The sequence below is a fragment of the Stegostoma tigrinum genome, chromosome 7, assembly GCF_030684315.1.
Source record: "Stegostoma tigrinum isolate sSteTig4 chromosome 7, sSteTig4.hap1, whole genome shotgun sequence".
Classification (NCBI taxonomy): Eukaryota; Metazoa; Chordata; class Chondrichthyes; order Orectolobiformes; family Stegostomatidae; genus Stegostoma; species Stegostoma tigrinum.
In genome coordinates this window covers 6879192-6901432 of record NC_081360.1, presented here as the reverse complement: position 1 = coordinate 6901432, position 22241 = coordinate 6879192, and the positions used below count along the sequence as shown (strand labels likewise).

Here is a 22241-nt window from a genome sequence, read left to right as displayed (position 1 = left end):
CATGGTTGTCTGAAAGTGGAGTCACAGGTAGGCAGGGCGATGAAGAAGCATTTTGGCACACTGGCCTTCATTAGTCAGGGCACTGAGTACAGAAGTTGGGAAGTTATGTTGCAGTTATACAGAATGTTAGTGAGTCTGCACTTGGAGTATTGTGTTCAGTTTTGGTCAGCTTGTTATAAGAAGGATGTTATTAAACTGGAAAGAGTGCAGAAGAAATTTACAAGCATGTTGCCAGGACTCAAAAGACTAAGTTATAGGGAGAGGTTGGACTAGCTAGGACTTCTTTCTTTATAGTGCAGGATGGAAGGATCTCATAGGACTGTATAAGATCATCAGAGGCACAGATACGGTGAATGCACTTAGTCTTTATCCTAGGGTTGGGGAATCAAGGACTAGAGGGCATCAGTTTAAAGGACATGGGGAAAGAACAGATGGGAACCTGAGAGCAACTTTTCCTTTACACAGAGGGTGGTATGCATATAGAATGAACTGCCAGCAGATGTGGTTGAGGTGGTTACTGTAACAACATTTAAAAAGGCATCTGGACAAATACATGGATAGGAAAGGTTTAGTAGGGTGTGGGCCAAGTGCAGGGAAATGGGGTTATTGTGGATGGACATTTTGGTCAGCATGAACCAGTTTAGGCTGAAGCGCCTGTCTCTGTGCTGTGGGACTCGATGACTCTCTAAGTCTAGCAGTGGAGTGAAATCATAGTTAACGCTTCGGGTCAAGTGACCCTTCCTCAAACACCGGTATACAGAAATGACTGGCGGAATAGAACTTGGTCTACAATACAGTCTGTACACAAAATAAACTGCAGGATAATACAACCTACAGGACAAAACAGTTCACTACACAATACAACTGGCAGCATAATACAACCTGGTACACATCACAATCTGCAGGACAATACAAGGTAACAAAGTGTGGAGCTGGATGAACACAGCAGGCCAAGCAGCATCTTAGGAGCACAAACGGGTCATCAGAAAAGGGTCTAGGCCCAAAATGTCAACTTTTGTGCTCCTAAGATGCTGCTTGGCGTGCTGTGTTCATCCAGCTCCACACTTTGTTATCTTGGATTCTCCAGCATCTGCAGTTCCCATTATCTCAGAACAATACAAACTTATATGGTATACCTTTACAAACCTGGTACACATTGACAGCCTGCAGGAGAATACAGTTTGGCACACAACACAGTCTGGTACACAATCCAAATCTGTTTACAATACAAACAGTAAGATACAACTTGGAACACAAAATGGTCTGCTACGTAAAGCAACCTGAGACATGGTGCAACCTAGAGGACAACACAACCTGGTACACAAATCAACCAGCCGAATACAACTTGGTACACATCGTAACTTGCAGGACAGTTCAACATGGTACACAATAAAACCTGCTACACAACACAAGCAGCATGATGCAAACTGGTATACAATACAACCTGGTACCAATACAACCTGATATAATAATGCAACCCTGTACACACTGCAACCTTCAGGACAACACAATCTGGTGCATAATACACCAGCAGGATAATACAGCCTCATACACAGTTTGGTACACAATAGAACCAGCAGCATAGTTCAACCTGATACACAATACAGCCTCATACACATCACAACCTGTAGGACAATACAATCTGGTATACAGTGAAACCTAGCACATAGTAAAATCTGTGGTAATGGGAACTGCAGATGCTGGAGAATCCAAGATAATAAAATGTGAGGCTGGATGAACACAGCAGGCCCAGCAGCATCTCAGTGTGCTCCTGAGATGCTGCTGGGCCTGCTGTGTTCATCCAGTCTCACATTTTATTAACATAGTAAAATCTGATGCACGATACAACTTGTAGGGCAACACAACCTGGTACAAAACACAACCTGGTACATAAAACAAGCTGTGGGAGAATATAGCATGGTACACAACACAACCTGGCACACAATATAGCCCGCAGGGCAATTCAACCTACTACGCAATACAACTAGCAGGATACAACATTGTGCATAATACAGCAGACAGGACAATACAACCGTGTATACAAAACAACCAGGTACACAATACAACAATCAGGGTAATACAAAAGTGCACAGTACAACCTTCAGGGCAATACAATCTGGTACACATTACGACCTGGTATAGAACACAATCTGCGGACAACATGCAGGAGAACTAACCCAATGGAGTCTGGTACAAAATATAACCTTCAGCACAATACAGTGTGTAGTACATTACAACCAGAAAAACAATACAATACATTCTGGTATACAATAAAACCTAGTACAAAATTCAACCCACAGGACAATACAGCCTGGTACATGATACAAACTGGTACATACTACAATCTGTACGACAATACAGCCTGGTACACAATATAATCTACTATACAATGTAAATTGGTATAAAAAATAATTAGCAGGATATAACCTGGTACGCAACACAAAAAAAACCAAAGAACTGTGGATGTTGCAAATCAGAAGCAAAATCATAAATTGTTGAAAAAACTCAGAAGGTCTGGCAGCATTCTGGAGAGCAGAGTTAATGTTTTGTGTTCAGTGACCTTTCTCAATAACTGCAATTTCTGATAATGTTTATGCTTCACAATACAACTGGCAGGATAATACAGCCAGGTATGCAATAAAACTAGCTACACAATATAGCTTGGTATACAATAAAACTGGCAGGATACAACCTGGTATACGATATAACCTGGTAGGATACAACCCAGTCTATAATAATAACCTGGTACACGATATAACCGCAGGACAAGCCAACCTTGCACACAACACAGAGATAACAAGGTGTAGAGCTGGATGAACACAGCAGGCCAAGCAGCATTTAAGGAGCAGGAAGATTGACATTTCGGGCCTAGACCCTTCTTCAGAAAGCCATTCTGAAGAGTCTAGGCCCGAAATGTCAGCCTTCCTGCTCCTCTGATGCTGCTTGGCCTGCTGAGTTCATCCAGCTCTATACCTTGTTATCTCAGATTCTCCAGCATCTGCAGTTCCTACTATCTCTTGCACACAACACACCCTGGTACACACCACAACCTGTTACACAGTACAACCTGGTACAAAACAAAACCTGCTACACAATACAACATGCAGGAAAATACAACTTGGTATAGATACAGCCTGGTACAAAATACAACCTTGTACATGTTAGCTCCTGATGCACAAAGGACCTGGTGTAGAATGTAACTGGGTACTGAATTCAACATGGCATACAAAGAGGCTGACTAAACAACCAGGTACAGCACACAACATTATACTCTGTACAACCTGACTCATGTTACAACCCGGTAGGCAATACTAACAAGTATACAATATAATCTGGAATATTGTTAGGCGGTACAAGATTAACCTGACTCCCAAGATTTTTTGGTATCTAATGCTAACTGCCACAGGCAATAATCAAGTACATAACATTAACTCAAATACAATCCTCCCTGTGAAGGTGGGCAACTGGTACATTACTGTAATCAGCCCTAATCAGAAATTGGCACATTTTGTAAACTGATGCAGAAAAATATATGATGCTGATACTGTATTAACTGCCCACACAGCTAATATGCAAATTACACTCTTAATAAGAGACAGGCAATTCTCACTGCTAGGCAATATTAACTTGGTGCATAACATCAGTATATTTCACATATTAACAATAAATGATACACAATACTCAATGGTACATAATACCAACTGTAGTGGAATACCCATTAATATTCCATAATCACAAGTACACCATAATGAAATCTACACTATACAACTACTAACTGCCAGATAATAGTCAGACAACACCAGGTTATAGTCCAACAGGTTTATTTGAAATTGCCAGCTTTTGGAGCATTGTCCCTTCATCAGGTGAAGTCTTTGGAAGCTTGCAATTTCAAATAAACCTGTTGGGCTATAACTTGATGTTGTCTGACTTCAGACTTTGTCCAACCCAGTCCGACACCAGCATTTCCACATCATGGCAGAAATAGATTAGATTAGATTAGGTTAGATTCCCTACAGTGTGGAAACAGGCCCTTCGGCCCAACAAGTCTACACTGCCCTTTGGAACATCCCACCCAAACCTATCCCTCTCTAACCCACACACCCCTGAACACTACGGACAAGTTAGCGTGGCCAATCCACCCAGCCTGCATATCTTAGGACTGTGGGAGGAAACCGGAGCACCCGGAGGAAACCCACGAAACAAAGAGGTTCACAATTTTCACATGGTCTAACAATGACCTGTTAAGTATTAACAGCATTTTTTTATTACTACACAATGCTAACTGTTTCACAGTAATAATTTGTACAAAATACTGATATGAACTGGAACTCAATGCTATTTATGTCCAACGCAAATATGTCCCTCATACTAATAATAGAATGTACGCAATACTACCATGTATATTTGAAAGCGCACAATGGTTGGAATCCAGCAGATGACAACAGGGATGCTGGCTGAAGAACCATTAAGACCGTGGGGGTCACCTCTATTTGGAAAGGCTCATCTCATCTTGTTTCACTCAGGCCAACAGCAGCAGGGACTACAGCTGTGGTTAGGGGTCCCTGGAAACAAAACTCACTTAGTATATGGACTTCAGTAAGGCATTTGATAAGGTTCCCCATGGTAGGCTCATTCAGAAGGTCAGGAGGAATGGGATACAGGGGAACTTAGCTGCTTGGATACAGAATTGGCTGGCCAACAGAAGACAGCGAGTGGTAGTAGAAGGAAAATATTCTGCCTGGAAGTCAGTGGTGAGTGGGGTTCCACAGGGCTCAGTCCTTGGGCCTCTACTGTTTGTAATTTTTATTAATGACTTGGATGAGGGGATTGAAGGATGGGTCAGCAAGTTTGCAGACGACACAAAGGTCGGAGGTGTCGTTGACAGTGTAGAGGGCTGTTGTAGGCTGCAGCGGGACATTGACAGGATGCAGAGATGGCCTGAGAGGTGGCAGATGGAGTTCAACCTGGATAAATGCGAGGTGATGCATTTTGGAAGGTCGAATTTGAAAGCTGAGTACAGGATTAAGGATAGGATTCTTGGCAGCGTGGAGGAACAGAGGGATCTTGGTGTGCAGATACATAGATCCCTTAAAATGGCCACCCAAGTGGACAGGGTTGTTAAGAAAGCATATGGTGTTTTGGCTTTCATTAACAGGGGGATTGAGTTTAAGAGTCGTGAGATCTTGTTGCAGCTCTATAAAACTTTGGTTAGACCGCACTTGGAATACTGCGTCCAGTTCTGGGCGCCCTATTATAGGAAAGATGTGGATGCTTTGGAGAGGGTTCAGAGGAGGTTTACCAGGATGCTGCCTGGACTGGAGGGCTTATCTTATGAAGAGAGGTTGACTGAGCTCAATCTCTTTTCATTGGAGAAAAGGAGGAGGAGAGGGGACCTAATTGAGGTATACAAGATAATGAGAGGCATAGATAGAGTTGATAGCCAGAGACTATTTCCCAGGGCAGAAATGGCTAGCACAAGGGGTCATAGTTTTAAGCTGGTTGGTGGAAAGTATAGAGGGGATGTCAGAGGCAGGTTCTTTACGCAGAGAGTTGTGAGAGCATGGAATGCGTTGCCAGCAGCAGTTGTGGAAGCAAGGTCATTGGGGTCATTTAAGAGACTGCTGGACATGTATATGGTCACAGAAGTTTGAGGGTGCATACATGAGGATCAATGGTCGGCACAACATTGTGGGCTGAAGGGCCTGTTCTGTGCTGTACTGTTCTATGTTCTATGTTCTATGTTAACAATTGCAATTGGGGGCAGCAACTCCAGTCATCCTATACATGGGCAATATGATGGCCACCTGAGGCCTAGGATTGTTGCTGGATCCCAGATGGCGGTGATACCAGGGTTCGGGTGGGGGGTGGGCAGTGGAGGTGCAGGGAGGATGGGTTGCAGTGTGCAACTGTGGCTTCATTGTATTGCAAGGCTGCAAGTGAGAGCAGGATCATGTGACACAGCATCACATCCTGTCTCATCGGCATATCACACTGTCAGAATTAACCCCTTACACAGCAGCAGACCCTTCACCCCTTTATTACAACAGATCCTTAATCCCTTTACTGTGGTGGACTGGTCCCTGGGGTGGCATGGGGGTTACTGGGGCAAGATCCCTGGTCCCAACTTCATTGAGGGGGTGGAAGTGGGGAAACGGGAGGGGACAGGATGCCTAGGATCCCTTCTGGACACTTCCCACCACCAATTAAATACCCCTCCTGCCACCCATTATGGCACAAGAATCTGCCCACTATCCTGCGGGACTGTAATAACTTGGGCAGAACATAAATTGGTACATGAGTACAACAAATGAAGCTTTCACCCGTGTGCACTGAAGCAGAGGTAACTGGCACATGGCTAACCACTTACAAGACTGTTTTTGACTGCAGGGCTGTCACATACCTTGTTGCTGCAGCTTATAGTCTGTGGAGTAGGCCTTCCCAATGATGTTCCACACAGGCCTCAGGCAGCCGAATAGCCCCTCAAGAAATCCCCCAGGCCCGGATCCCAGGCCTGAGCCCGAGCGGTTGTAATGGATCTTCATCTCCTCCGGTCCGTCATGGTTGCCGCCTTCTCCTTCATTGCCGTTCCTGTCCTCGGCTCCCTGGGAGCTCCTGCTGCTGTCCTCCTGCTCCCTGAGCTGCAGCATGCTGTTCTGGAAGTAGTGGCGGGAGTCCTCGCTGATGCTGGTCAGCACTGTCACGGTGAGTGCCTGGTTGGAGTTGGCGCCGGTCTGGGCCTGTGGGGGTGTCCTCTCACACAGGTTGTCCAGGATCTCCGGCGGCGAGTACGAGAGACCGTGGCCCCCTGCCTGGACCGCGGGGTCCCCCCCCGGTGCCCCCAGATCCTCCGTCAGACTCTGCTTGGTGAGGTGGGAGGTGGGTGACCATGGGAGGACCTCCTGCGGACTGGCCATCACACCGTGCGGGTGCATGGGGCAGCTCTCAGCACCATTCTAGGAGGCGGCCCAGCGTGACGGGCAAACTGCCCAACCTGCAAGAAGAAAGGGGACAGTCGGTGAATCTCCGGCCCAGAGCTGAACCTCCTTCAGTGCGTCAGCTGGGCCCCACTGAGTGAGGTCTCCCACATCGTGGCTCAGAGCATAAGCACAAAAGCCTCAAAAATATAGAAACATAGGAAACAGGAGCAGGAGGAGACTATTTGGCCCTTCAAGCCTGCATCCCCATTCTATATAATCATGGCTGATCACCCAATTCAGTCCCCTGTGCCCACTCCCTCCCCATGCCTTTTGATCCTTTAGCTCTAAGAACTATATTGAACCCCTTATTGAAAACATTCAATACCTTGGCTTCAACCACTTTCCGTGACAGAGAATTCCACAGGGTCACCACTCTCTGGGTGAACATATTTTCTCCTCATGTCAATCCAAAATGGCTACCTGGATGGATATAGCTCCAACAACACTCAAGAATCGTGACACCATCCAGAGGAAACCAGACACTTGATTGGCGCAACATCCACAGGCAACCATTCCCTCCTCCACTGAGCAACAGTGTGTACTATCTACAAGATACACTGCAGAAATTCACCCAAGATCCTCAGACAGCACCTTTCAAAGCCATGACTACTTTGTCTATAAGGTCAAGGGCAGCAGAATAAAGGGGACACCACCAACTACAAGTTCCCCTCACCATCTTGACTTGGAAATATATTGCCATTCCTTCAGTATCACTGGAGCAAAATTGTGGAATTCCCTCCCGAAGGGCAATCTACAGCACATGAACTTCAGTGGTTAAAGATGGCAGTGCACCACCACTTTCTCAAGGCAACTAGGGATGGACAATAAATATTGGGCAACCAGTGATGCCTATACCACATGAGAAAATGAAAACAGAAGCGCACCTGGAAGTAGATGTATCCATTCTGCCAGTGAACAATTTCAGCAGGAGACCACCTGAATTTACCTGTCCCTGTATCCACTTGCCCCTGTGGCTAGGTTGGGCCTTGTGAATGGCTGCAGCCTATGACTGACAGGGGGGCCTGTGACTGACAGGGGATGGCTGTGACTGACAGCCGGTGGCGTTGGTGGGGGGGAGGGGGCTGTGACTGACAGCCAGGCAGGGGGGCTGTAACTGACAGCAGTGGCGGGGGGGGCGCTGTAACTGACAGTGAGCGGCGTAACTGACAGCGGGGGGGGCTGTGTCGGACAGTGGGGGGGCGGGGCTGTGGCTGATGGCGGGAGGGGTTGCTGTGCCAGCCGGGGCGTGGGTTGTGATTGACGGGGTGGTGGGGGGTGGGGGGGCCTGTGACTGACAGGGACTTCTGGGGCCTTCCTCCTTCTCCATTGGGTTATTTTTTGCAGGTGTTCTAGTTGTTCTCCTGGCAGTCAATTTGCTGTTTATGGGACCTTTCTGTAAACAAAATTGTTGCATTTGCAACAGTGGTTATCATTTGAAATGTATTACTTTAGGACACCGTAGGGTTGTGTAAAAAAACAACTGTTATAAATGCAAAAATGTTCTTTTCTCTCTGTATTTCACATCTTCAGGTATAGAGGGAGACACATTCGGCAAATGATGGTACTCTGACTGATGAACGGTTACTTGCTTCTGGGCCTCCCATCCCAGCCCTTCAGTTTGCAGCCTCACTCCACTCCACCTCACAGGCTTGTGAATAATGCAAAGACCAATCTTTTACAATCTGGCATCACTTGACACGGGAAAATTGCAGAGATAGGAAACAGAGCTCTCAGATGACAGCCAAACAATCTGTCCAAGCAAGTCACTGAGATGGCAGCAGTCCAAACCCTGTGCTACAGTAATTATACCCTGCACACTCACGGTAGCAATGAACACTGCACGAAACCCCGTCACTGATTAAACATCGGAGCACTGACAATGATAGGGGTGATCAGCCCGGTGAACTGCAACCTGTAGTGAAGTGAATAATTTGGGGTTTCTTTCCTTCTTCCAGATTTGTTCCGTCCCCTTCTGGAGTCTAATTCTGACTCTTGCTGTGCTTGGATAGTCCATTGCTGCCCTCACCCTAAGGGGATCCACTTCATGGAGTCATAGAGTCACACAGCATGGAAACAGACCCTTTGTCTGGCTAGTTCATGCCAACCAAGTTCTCAAACTACACTAGCCCCAATTGTCTGCGTTTGGCCCATTATCCTTCCAAATGTTTTCATTCACGTACTTATCCAAACGTCTCTTAAATGTTGTAACTGTACCTGCAACCATCACTTCCTCTTGCAGTTCATTCCATACACAAACCACTCTCTATGTAAAAAAGTTGTCCCCATGTTCTTTCTAAAACTTTCTCCTGTCACCTTAAAAATATGCCCCTTGGGGCAGCATCATAACTGTTGGCAGTCCTCATACATAAATCATAAAAAGCCGGCCTCTAAGTTCAAAGGACAATAAAGGCGGCAAATGTAATGTTGGTCTTTATTTCAAAGGGAGCAGAGTATAAAATAGGGAGGTCTTATTAACACTATACAAGGCATTAGACAGACCACAGCTGTGAACATTTTTCGGCTCTTTAGAAAAGTACTGGTATTGGAGGCAGTCCAGAGAATGATCCCGGGTATTGATGGACTGTCTTATGAGGAGAGATTGAGCAAGTTGGGTCAGTGGAATATAAAAGAATGAGAGGCACTTTATTGGAAGATACAAGGTTTTTAGGGGACTTGACAGGAATGTTTCCCCTTGTGGGGGAGCCTAGGGCCAACGGGCATCATCTCAGAATAAGGGGCCACACATTCAAGACAGAGATAAGAAGCAATTTCTTCTCTCGGAGGGTAGTGAAACTGTGGAATTCTTCATCACAGAGGGCTGTCGAGGCTGGGTCATTAAGTATATTCAAGGCTGAGACAGAGAGAGATTTTTAATCAATAAGTGAATCGGGGGTTGTGGAGAAAAGGCAGGAAAGTGGAGTAGCGGATTATCGAATGATGCGTAATCTCATTGGATGACAGAACAGGCTAAATGGGTTGAATGGCCTACTTCTCTGCCCAGGTCTTATGTTCTTTATTTCTCATGTTAAGTAATAGTTTTTTTAAAACTTCATTCATGGAATGAGGGCATCACTGGCTAGGTCAGCTTTTATTGCCCATTGCTAATTTTTCAGAGGGCTGCTAAGAATTAAGAACATTGCTGTGGGTCTGGAGTCACATGTAGACCAAACAAGGGAAGGATGGCAGATTTCCTTCCCTAAAAGACATTGGTGATCAGAACGGGGTCCTAAGACAATTGGCAATGGTCACCATTAAACTATTTTAACTCCAGATCTGTCACTGAATTTAAATTTCACCATTTACCATGATGAAATTTGAACCCATATCCTCAGAGCATTAATGTGGTTTTCTGGATTACTGAGCCAGTGACTAACCCCCCTGCCTTTGAGGACAAGCCTGTGCCATGAGGCAGCTGGAGAGAAGCGGTTCCTTGCAGTTATGTGATCTTACATCTCATTTACACATTGGTGTAGACTATCTTAATTACATAGTCATTTTAACCCTTTACATTACACTGAAAAACTCCTGTTAACATTATACAAAACCTTCACAGCACTCCACCGCTAGTGTGTCCATTTTGATCCCTCACATCCTCCCCACAATGACAATCCCACCACCGCCTACAACGGGCAAAAGCTTGACACCAGTCGCTGAACTCAACCCAGCACTAAAGGCCCATGGAGATACAGACTGCAGGAACCTGGGCTGGTCCTGGAGGCAAGTCATGTGTTTAAGTAAAGAATGTGACAGACCGAGGTTTTGCTGTTTATTTTGAACCAAGTCACCAAGACAAATCAGGAAACAGGGACACCCTCTTTGGAGAGACGAGCAGCAGGACAGTGAGCTGCCTGGGTCACAAGTCAGAGTATCAAGCTGAAATCCACTCCAGATACTTGCTGAATTATACATGGGGATACTCAGTCTAATCCAATTAACCAAACAGGACGCAAAGAAAACAATTACAGGTGCCACGGTATCATTTACACTGCTCTACACTGGTCACTAGGTTCATAGGTGTTTTAACTGGTGGTGGTTATTAGTTTAAAAAGACTCATGTTGGGAAGGTCACTCAGTTGTGCATAATAGCAAGTATAAAAAACACAGTGGCCACTAAGTGGTCTTAGGTGTGGTGGTAGTGTCTCTATATCTGAGCCAGGAGTTCAACTCCCACCTAATCCAAAAGTGTGCCATAACATCTCCGAACAGGTTGGTTAGGGATATTTAGCCCAGGGCGCTCTAACTGGGACTCATGGGCACTCTCTGCTTGAAGAGACATTCAACACATTGCCACCAGCTAAAAGGCCTAATCCTGCTCCTACTTTCTGTTTCAATGATGTTACCTACCCCCACTCCCCATCTTCAGGTTGGGCCTGGAGTCAGCAATGAAGGACTAATCGAAGAAGTAATGGTGGGTGTGCGCAATAAACTGTGTCCATGTTTATTTTTTAAATTATCTGTAAACATTTGATTCCATAAACATACAAGAGATGGTTCATCACATTGGGTAGCAAAGATTTCCTTTGCTTTCTGGAGAGTGTGGGGTCAAGGAAGGACATGTCAGGTGATTGACAGAGAGAGGGGCTAGGCGAGGGAACCGTTGGAAAAAGGAGGTCATGTGATGGGCCAGGATACGTAACCCTGACCTGAACTGACAGCGGTAGGTTTACAACGACAACACGCTCCCTTTGTTTACCAGTGTGTGACGTCTGGGTACAGAACGTGCTGTTTTGATTCACAGACTTGACAAGCCAGCAATGAAACACAAAGCATTTCAAACCAGTTAAGTCCACAACTCACTGGTATCTCTACCTCACCTCCTCGGGGAAGACAGGCAGGTGGACTCCTCTCTCTCTCACTTCCTCACCTTTCAGCTTGTCTCTCACTTTCTCTGATGAACTTGGCTGCTTCTGACCTGTGCTGATATCTACAACTTTCTCTCCCTGCTGCCCACATTGACAGAGACCACACATTGGCAAAGACCACACTAACACTGTGTGTCACACCAGCACTAACACTCTAGTCCGGAGGAGTTGCTAGACACCTTCCGGCATCATCAGGTGAGACATTAGTGTAGTCATTGGGCTAATAGTCTCAAGAACCAGGATAAAGCCTGGCAATAGTGGCTTGAAATCCTAATGTAACAATATGTAAGTTTAATTAATGAATTCAATTGTTTAATTTGAAAAACAAAACTAGAAGATAAAGCTAAACTCAATAACGGTTACCATGAAACAATCATCGATTTTTGTAAAAGCCCATCTTTCTGCTCACTAATGTCCTTCAGGGAAAGAAATCTGCTGTTCTTATTTGGTCTGGCCTTCATACAACACCAGACCCACAGCAATGTGGTTGATCTAAAACAGCCCAGTAAGATACTCAGTTGTACCAATATTTTGAGTCTGGTATGACTCTGCTTCAGAACCCTTCCTGCGTTCCAATGACGGGATACCAGGCTCGAAATGTTAACTCTGTTTCTCTATCCGCAGATGCTGCCAGGCCTGCTGAGTTTCTCCAGCACTTTCTGTTTCTGCTTTGATGATGCTTGAATTGCCAGTCAAACAGATACATTTTTTTTCAATCAAACCTCATCGACAGTATTTGACGTCCTTATAATTTTGCAGCAGTGTCTGTCAGACACTGAGTGATGCTCCAGGAGGGTTAGACACCATGCAGTGCTGGACTGAGGAAGGGCTTGGAATGACAATGTCGCCAGTTAGCATGTGACAAAGCAACCTTTAAACAGAGGTATTTCAATGTTGGAGGGTGTCTGGTCATGAACCGAAAGGAGATACGTCAAAGTAATTTCTAGCTGTTGAGAGAAGGAATTGTGGAAAAGCAAATTGATTTGTGAGTCTGTGTATACAAAAACTAAGGGCCAGATCAATAGGTACTATCAACAGATAGGCCATTTTAGACTGAGATGAAGAGAACTGTCTTCACCAAAGAGTTCTGAAATTCTGTAATATTCTGTGCCATAGAAATCAGTTGAGGCCAAAGCAATTACTGTTTTCAAGGAGGAGTTAGACATTGTTCCAATCAAAAGGTATGGGTATAAAGAAGGAATAGGGTATACTGAGTTGGATGATCAGCCACGATCATATTGAGAGAAGTAGCAAATCCAAAGGGCTGAATAACTCCGATTTCCTATCTTTCTATGATATAAAGGACCCAATCTTCACTCAGGGAAGGTGGGGGCATACCAAAATGTGTTGGTTTAAAGGCCCAGCTCAATCCTCCGAGACTGGATCCATTTTTAGAAAAGGCTATCAGGCCTTTTAGCTCCTACCACCCCACCCAAACCTCAGCCGTCTCTTATACCATCCTACTACTCCAAAGTTATTTATCTAGTCTCCACCGTGGATGAACCTCAGGAGCAATGTGAACATAAAAAAGAATTAACTTCTAGAAATCTAATCAAGATGACACTCACGTAAATTTGACAAAGCAAAAAGAAACTCACATTCATGAAACTCATTCAAAGATTTTAAATCACTGGAGTGGCCAATTTGTTATTAAACAATCTTCTGTTCAGTGACCACACCAGCAACATCTAATCCTTTTATAGCCTCTTAAAGTCATCAATGAAAAGATGAATGCAAATCACAGCTGAGATAAGCGTATTTTGACATATTGAAACTCAGCCAGGCATTCTTAGTTGGCTCAGCCATAACAAGAACTCTTGGGAAAAGTCATCATTGAAATCTACTGAAATGGCAGGAAATGCTTTTATTTCTCTGCTACAGCAGATGGCCTGTCAATTAATGCACTTGAGCAGCATAATCTTTTAAAGAAAAGCTCTAACTGGCAAAAATAGCTTAGAATTTTGCTTTGTTTTACAGGGCTGGGAATTTAAACAACTGCAGATTATGACTCTAAAATAGAGCATAACTACAATTCAGTAATATTTACATCTTCTCAATACAGCTGTTGCTCCCATACTGTAGGATAAAAGCATTAGTGACAGTAAAAAAAATGTGTAAACTCAGCACTATTTTCATACAGCCCAGCCCATATTTGCTTTATACCAAAGTAAAGCTCCCTCAAAACTGTCCCCTTTAAACACTCACTGGACAGGGCAGCACAGGGTTAGATACAGACTAAAGCTCCATCAACACACCCAGATGGATCAATACAAAGTTAGATACAGAGTAAAGCTTTCTCTACTCTTTTTAACAGAAAATAAAGCTCCCATTAATATCTCAATCAAACATTCCCAGGACAGGGACAGCATGATGATAGATGCAGTGTAAAGTTCCCTCCGCACTGTCCTCATCAAACACTCCCAGGACAGATCAATACAAGGTTGGATAGAGTAAAACTCCTTATACTGTTTTTAACAGAACATAAAGGTCCCACTAATGTCCCAATTGAGCACTCCCAGAACAGGTACAGCATGGGATTAGATATACAATAAAGCATTATCTACACCAACAGCCAAAGGACAGGACAGCATGGAGTTAGATGCACAGCAAAGCTCCCTCAAAACTGTCACCTTGCCAGGGACAGGTACAGCGAGAGGTTAGTTACAGAGTAAAACCTCCTCTACACTCCCCCCATCAAACATTACCAGGACAGGTACAACACTGGCTATGACACAGAGTAAAACTTCCTCTAACTGAAAGTAAACATTCCTCGACCCTGTCGCTATCAAACACTCCCAGGGCAAATACAGAATAAAACTCTCTCTAAACTGTCCCCATCAACCACTGCCCTGACAGGTACAGAACAGGGTTAGATAAAGACCAAATCTTCCTCCACGCTGTCCCCATTAAACAGTCCCAGGAGTTACACATACAATGAATCTTCTATCTGCACTGACCAGATCAAGCAGTTCCAGCACAGGTATAGGATGGTGTCACATACAGAATTAAAGCACTCTGTACTATTTTAAACTGAAAGTGACGCTTCCTCCGCTCTTTTCAAGTGAGACTGAAGCCCCCTCAACACTGTTCCATCAAACGCTCTCAGGCCAGGTATAGCACAAGGCGAGATGCAGAGTGAATCACACAGAGTAAAGTTCTGTGTATGCCTTCTGGTCAAACACTCCCAGAGCAGTTGAAACTAACTGCGAGTTCCCACATGTACAGTTGCCCATTTTCGACTCTCAGGCACGGACTAACCAGTAGAGGATTTGCAACGCATTCCCTTCTTATTTCGGAGTTCAGAGACCCACTTGGGCGATGAACAATGCCTCGCGAAACACAGACGCCAGACTCGAAATTCCACAACGCTGGCGGTGACCTCCCCCATTCGAGGCAGTCACCACCGAGAGGTGTCACAGACTGAGAGTGAGCAGGGAATTCCCTCACTGATTTATTGGGTGCAAAGGTTGTTTTTGTTTAACAGGTTGTTTTCGGTCCTTCTGCGCAGAACTAAAACCATGTTCACTGTCACTTGCGTGACAGGGAAAAACCAACACTTCACTGCGGCAGTACCTGGCCGCAGGCTGAAGCCAAGCGATCAGTGACTTCCAGATCGGATGTCAATGTCCCGTAAGATAAACCCAGTGCTGGAATTGCCTGGCCTCCAATCAGACTCAAACTCCATCCACCATCAGAGGTATTCACTCAAAGAACAGTCGGGGCAATTTGAAAATTTCAATCAGGTGTTGGGGATCATTTTCAAAACAAAAAAGGTATCTTGTACATAGGACAAGATTGATTGTAAAAACACACAGAAGCAATTTTACAGAGATAATGGGAACTGCAGATGCTGGAGAATTCCAAGATAATAAAATGTGAGGCTGGATGAACACAGCAGGCCAAGCAGCATCTCAGGAGCAATTTTACACATTACACCAGCCACAGGTTTATGTACATTAATATATAACTTCTGTTATTTTTATGTATACAACTCCCTTGAGTGCTGATTTATATTGGTTATAGTAATACATTTTTAAACTTTAGACAATGAAGTGTAATCTTTATAACATTAACTGCTTAGGTCCTCTTTACCTTTGAATAAATATTGGCGTTGCCAGGACACCCACATTCCATAAATGAGTGAAATATTTGTTAACTGACAATGATCCATTGTTTAGGAATCCAGATTTGCTCCTCCAGAGGGAGGGTGCAGTGAAAAATCTTAACTTCTTGAACTTTTTACACTAAAAGCCAATTGGTGAATTGGAATTGAAAACTCCTCAAACTAACTTTTATTACCTGACAGTCTCTGACTGATTAAATCCTCATGGTTTGGACTGAAAGCCAATCGGGTACAAATGTCCTTCCCAGTTGGCTGTAGTCATATCACCTTTATCATCGGGCGTGCCCTGTGGGCAGACAGCTTAAGCTGCACTTTGATAAAGGCCTTTTACTGAATGCACTGCTGTGTCCTACTCTTGAGACACAGTGTCATAGGAGGGACAGAGGTGAGTGTTGCAGAGCTGTAAGAAAGTACAGTTACTGACAAGGAAGCACAGGTATGTACAGAGCTGTAAGGAAGTACAGTTACTGGCAGGGTGACACAGGTACATACAGAGTTGTAAGAAAGCACAGTTGGGATAATCAGCACAAAGATATTGGATGAGTTAGGAATGGCTATGGAGTGGCATCAGTCAGAGTTTCTGATGATTCAATCCACATCTTAGAGCAGGACGGCATCGTCAAATCAAGGGGAGAAAATGGTAGTTATAGTATATAAGATAGCAGAATGAGAGTGTTAAGTAAATTTAATGTTTGACAGAGAGACACTGCAGTTTCTTCCAAAATAACAAGCTTTACTGACCTGAGGAATGTAACACTAAACAGTGAACCTCTCCCAGGTAAAGTTGAGGCTCTCAGACAGAGAGATGAACACCCTGAGAGGGTGTATTAAGCTGACGGACCAATACTACATAAGACTGACAATTTTCAATCCCTGATGTTTGATACAAAGATAAAAGGCACACAACTCATCAGATGCAAGTCAAAAACTCTGAATGATAACACCAAACACTCCAGGAGAGACTGACAGTGTTTCACTGGATATGTTGAAGAAATCTCTGCATGTGTACTGTGGCAAGGTAAATTAATGGACAATAGTGAGTCCAACTAGAATAACAAATGGTTTCTCATTTCCAAGAACAGTCAGGTTTATATAGCAGAAATTTGTTTGTACAAAAAATGGGACGTAGGATTGAATTACAACTGAAAACAAATGTCCTTCCTAGACTGCCCTTGACATGTGACCTGTCCAATGATGTGCACACTATAGTCAGGCATCTTAATGTTAAGGCCTCATGTTGAGCACATTGCTGTGTTGTGCACTTAAAATATTAACAACCTACTGGCTCTTAATGCAGGATTAAGTCTGTTTAATTCCTGTGTGCTCACTGCCTCCCTCACTCTCACTGTCCCTTCCTCTTACTGAACCTCACATTTACTGAACCTCACACTCAATGACCCTCCTTGCTTGTCAAAAACAGATATGTTATGGTACTGGAGGGCTGAGAAGAAGATAGGGAGTGAGAGAGAGGCATTGAATTGAACATTGAAGTAGGGAAGCTGCAGGTGGAACAAGTAGTGTGGAGGAGAGGGTCTGTAATCTGAGGATCAATAAGTGAGGAAGTCATCAAGAGGCACAGGGCAAAATGCAAGGCCAGTACATGAGTCAAATAGCTAGCATTACTACAATGTCCCCATTAAATACTCTTAGGGCAGGGACAGCACAGGATTAGGTACTGAATAAAGCTTCGTCTACACTGTGTCACAACAACAGATCAGGACCATTTGATTTGAAAAAAAATGGGAAACAGCCAGAGATGACTGATGATGGTAATTCAGTAGGTATCTTGGGTGAACACATGGAATGTCACACCTGAAGACTGTCAGGGAAGCTTCAAACAAAATGTATGAAAAGGATGAGATAACAAGGAGCTCACTGTCCCTCACAGCAGAAAGGCATCCCCTGTCTGAGACATATTTGTATTTTGTTATCCAGGAATATACAAAAATGGGAGTTTAAAAACCACCTGCAGCCGCTGCTGTATGTGTGTTAGTGGGCTATGTGCCAGCGTGGACTAGGTTGCTCTGAAGTTTGCAGCTTCAGGACAACCATTAGAAATCCCTGTGCTGCGTGTAGAAAAAAAAGACTCTTCCTCGAAGGTTGTATGGTAACATTCCACTATATGCCTGGGGGCACCTTACTATGCCAAGGCTGCTATATAAATTCAATTTATTATTGTTGTTCACACAATCAGTCCCTTGTTTAAGCCACTACCGTGGCAGGGAGAGAAAGCAATCGGCTTGCATTCCCACTCCTTGTAGACAGATGGCAGGAGCAGGTTTGGTGTGATGGTTCCATGTCAACATTGAAGTGATCTGTGGACTACCTGTTTCTATATATAGAAAGGGTTTGAGGAATGGAGGAGGAATCTTCCCTGGCAAAACCAGTCTGACTCGTTGGGCTTGCAATTTCTGAGCAGACTGAGAAAACTCAACTGTTTATGAAACCAGCAAGACAGAAAGAAAAGCTTCTTGCAGGTGACTATAATCTGATGACGTGGAGCATTCTGGCAAACCAGGAATTCCAGCTGACGATAAGGTACGCAATCAGCAACAAGCTGCCAATTTTCAGAGTGATCCATTTGCATTCCTGCTCTCTGTCTCATACACACAGATATACACACACATGTAGACTGACACACACACATGCACACATGTATACACATTCTTTCTCTCACATGTACACACAATGTACACACTCAGAGACACACAGACACTGATGTACACACACACACACACACACACACACACACGCTCACTGAAGCACAGACACTCCCCCTCTCTCACATACACAGATGGTGGTAGGTGTCTAGAATGTGCTGCCAGGGGATGTGGTAGAAGCAGATACAATAACAATATTTAACAGGCATTTAGACAGACACATTAACAGGCAGGGAATGGAAAGATATGGACCACCTGCTGACAGATGGGATTAGTTCAGAATGGCATCATGGTCGACACAAACATGGTCCTGGTCCTGTGTTGTACTGTTCTACGTTCTCTCTCAACCTCTCCCTCTCACACACGCTCACTGGCACACACTCACACTGGCCCACACAGACACAGAGCTTTGACATGGTGACTGGTTTTCCCTAAATTGGATGGGAGCGAATGTTGGCCAAGGTGGTTTGGGAGGGGCGGTAGTGGTTGACACTGCTGCTGTGTGAATATATTCTCTGCTCTGCCACCACATCTTCAGCTGAGGACACATTTCATCTGAAAGACAGAGCCTCTGACAGTGCAGCACTACCTCAGCAGTGCACTGGAACGTTAGCCGAGTGACAGAGCCAGAGAAAGAAGGAAAGAAAGGGAGAGGAAGCAAGTCTGTTGCCAGAGTCACAGCCTGTCTCTTTCAACCCAGTCGATAATAATATCCTCAATGAGATGGTGATACTGTAAAACATCACGAAGCAGGGTGCGTACAGGAAAGGTGCAGGGGAGGAAGTCTGTTACAGAAAACAATATTCTCAAATCAGAGACAACGTTGGAGACACGGTGTGAAACTTTGAGGCTCTGAGCTTGTTTAAGTAAAGGTCGCCTTCTCAGGCACTTCAATATCTGCCTGTGCACTATGTGCTACTGCTGCTTCACAATCAAGTTAAAGGCCATGCTGTTTTGGAGTGCCAGAGTCAAGTTCAACACGGAGCCAAATGCTGCAATCCATTGTGAGGTGAGCATTTCACAAAGAGAGGGTGAAAATGTACAGCCTTGTGCCTGTACCTCCAATGGGCATCATACCACACTAACTGATGCTAGGTGAATTTGTAACCAGGGCAGCCATCGAGATTTGCACCGGTGCTGGGATGTGTGCTGACATAACATACTCAGGCAGAAATGCCACCCCACAATTGTCTGAAACACCACAGAGGCACAAAGGTTAGCCGGCAGCTCTTACCATGGAGTCAGTACTTTGCAAATCTCTCTCCCTTCCCCCACCTCCACGCTCACTCCTGAAGGCGATGACCATGGCCTCCCATAGCTTAACCAAGAAGGACACCCTTTTTTGTGGAAAGGGTTGACAGCCTATTCAGCTATGGAAGGCATCACCAATGCAGTCCTCATCCAACGACACAAGTATATGCTGCAGCCAAGAGTGAGTCTTATTCTCTTCCCCAACACCCAGGTAATGTTCTAGGGACCCAGGTTCAAATCCTGCCATGGTAAATGGTGGAATTTGAATTAAATAAGCATTTGGACTTAAGATTCAGAGGATAACCATGAATCCATTGTCAATTGTTGGAAAAATCCATTAGGTTCTTCAATGTCCTTTAGGGAAGGAAACTGCCATCTTTACCTGATCTGGCCTACATGTGAATCCAGGGCCACAACAATGTGGATGACTCTTAACTGCTCCATGGGAAGTTAGGGATGGGCAATAAATGCTGGTCTAGCCAGTGACACTCTCATTCCATGAATGGATAAAGAAAAAAAAGTACCCTGCAGCCCCTGGACTATGGGCAGCGCTCACTCTTTCAGGTCACAAAGGCCTGCCTCCGGTCAGCTTTCGCTGCTGTTAATTTTAATCCGGGAGCCCGAACACATGTGGATTATAAATAGGAAGAGCTTCTACACTGTTGTAACGCCTGCAGACGTCAGAGTTAAGAAAGTCACATGCTGTGTGCATGCGCAGGTTTATTTTTGAACCATAAAGAGTGGTGTGTGACTAAACAGAGCGTTCCTGCAGCTGGATGTACCTGGCATTTGAGACTGACATCACAGACCTGAACTCAGAGCTGCATTCAGTGAATAACATAGAATCTGCTGCACTGGAAGAGACCGAATCCATCTCCACTCGTCATATAACCCCCATCCTAACTTGTATCCTCCCTCCCACAGCCGGTAACCCACATCTCAGCATCCCTGTTCACAATCGTTAGAGAGAAGAAGGTTGAGAGGTGACTTAATTGAAACATATAAAATAATCAGAGGGTTAGATAGGGTGGATAGGGAGAGCCTTTTTCCTAGGATGGTGACGGCGAGCACGAGGGGGCATAGCTTTAAATTGAGGGGCGAAAGATATAGGACAGATGTCAGAGGTAGTTTCTTTACTCAGAGAGTAATAAGGGTATGGAACGCTTTGCCTGCAACAGTAGTAGATTCGCCACCTTGAGGTACATTTAAGTCATCATGGATAAGCATATGGACGTACATGGAATAGTGTAGGTTAGATGGGCTTGAGATTGGTATGACAGGTCGGCACAACATTGAGGGCCAAAGGGCCTGTACTGTGCTGTAATGTTCTATGTTCTATGTTAATTCCTTAATGATGAGTAGGAGCAACCTAAAGGGATATTTGTTGGAGCAGTGGCTAGTGACCCTGTCTCTTGAGCTGGGAACACTGGGTCACAGACTCTGTCCAGTGTTGAGTTGAGGAGGGCTCTAGTGTGACTGAACACATCAAATTATCCTGTCAATTCTGCCACATGCACACCTATGTTAGGCAGAAGGAATCATAGAAAAGGATCATAAAATCCCTACAGTATGGAAGAAGGCCAGTCATCAACCCATCGCGTCCAGTCCAAACAGCATCCCACCCCCAGTTCCACCTCCATACCTTTAGCCCTGCATTTTCCAAGACTAATCCACCTAGCTTGCACATCAGTGGACTGTGGGAGAAAACTGGCGCCACCTGGAGAAAACCCACGCAGATATGGGGAGAATGTGCAAACTCCACCTAGTCGCTGGAGGGGTGGTATTGTCCTTGGCACTGAGGGGCAGCAGTGCTAACCACTTTGCCACTATGCTGGTCCCTGGGAGCAGGAGTGATATTCCTGGTCGGCCATGAGATAGGGACTGAATGGAACCCCTGCATTAGAATGCACAGCTCTGGGCTACGATGTGTGTCTGTAACAATTGTAACTCAGACCCTCCCTTTTTTGGGGGGGTGGTGCAAGGGTCAGTAGGTGGTCGTGGGGTGGGTGAGCCTAACTGCAAATGAGGAAACAGGAATGAGTACCAGGGAACAACTGCATCTTGACTGTATAGAGTCTGCAATCACAGTGTCTGAACTGAAAACATCCCAGGCCTGAAGAATAGGGGTGTATTTAGCTGCAAATCTGAATTCCTTACAATTGAATCGCTGTCAGTCAGAGGATGCTCCCAGTGGATAAGACGTTGTAGATTCAAGTCCCACTCCAGAGATCTACATTGAAGCAGGAATAGGACATTTAGCCCTTTGTACCTAGTCTGCCATTCAACTGGATCACGGTCAATCTTCCATTTCATACCATTTCCCCAAGACATCTCTATATCCCTATGTCTTTCACCTTTAGAAAGCCAT

General features: G+C 44.8%; 1 protein-coding gene across 3 annotated transcripts in view; it reads right to left on the bottom strand.

Moving 5' to 3' along the window:
* Window positions 1-22241, bottom strand: part of si:ch211-45c16.2 (mitogen-activated protein kinase kinase kinase 13) — a 146656-nt gene that overhangs the window by 59662 nt on the left and 64753 nt on the right. For all 3 annotated transcript variants that reach the window (XM_048534823.2, XM_048534824.2, XM_048534822.1), the window contains exon 2: window positions 6401-6991. In XM_048534823.2, coding sequence (XP_048390780.1) covers window positions 6401-6932 — 532 coding nt within the window. In that variant the 5' untranslated portion in view covers window positions 6933-6991. The remainder of the gene's footprint in view (window positions 1-6400; window positions 6992-22241) is intronic.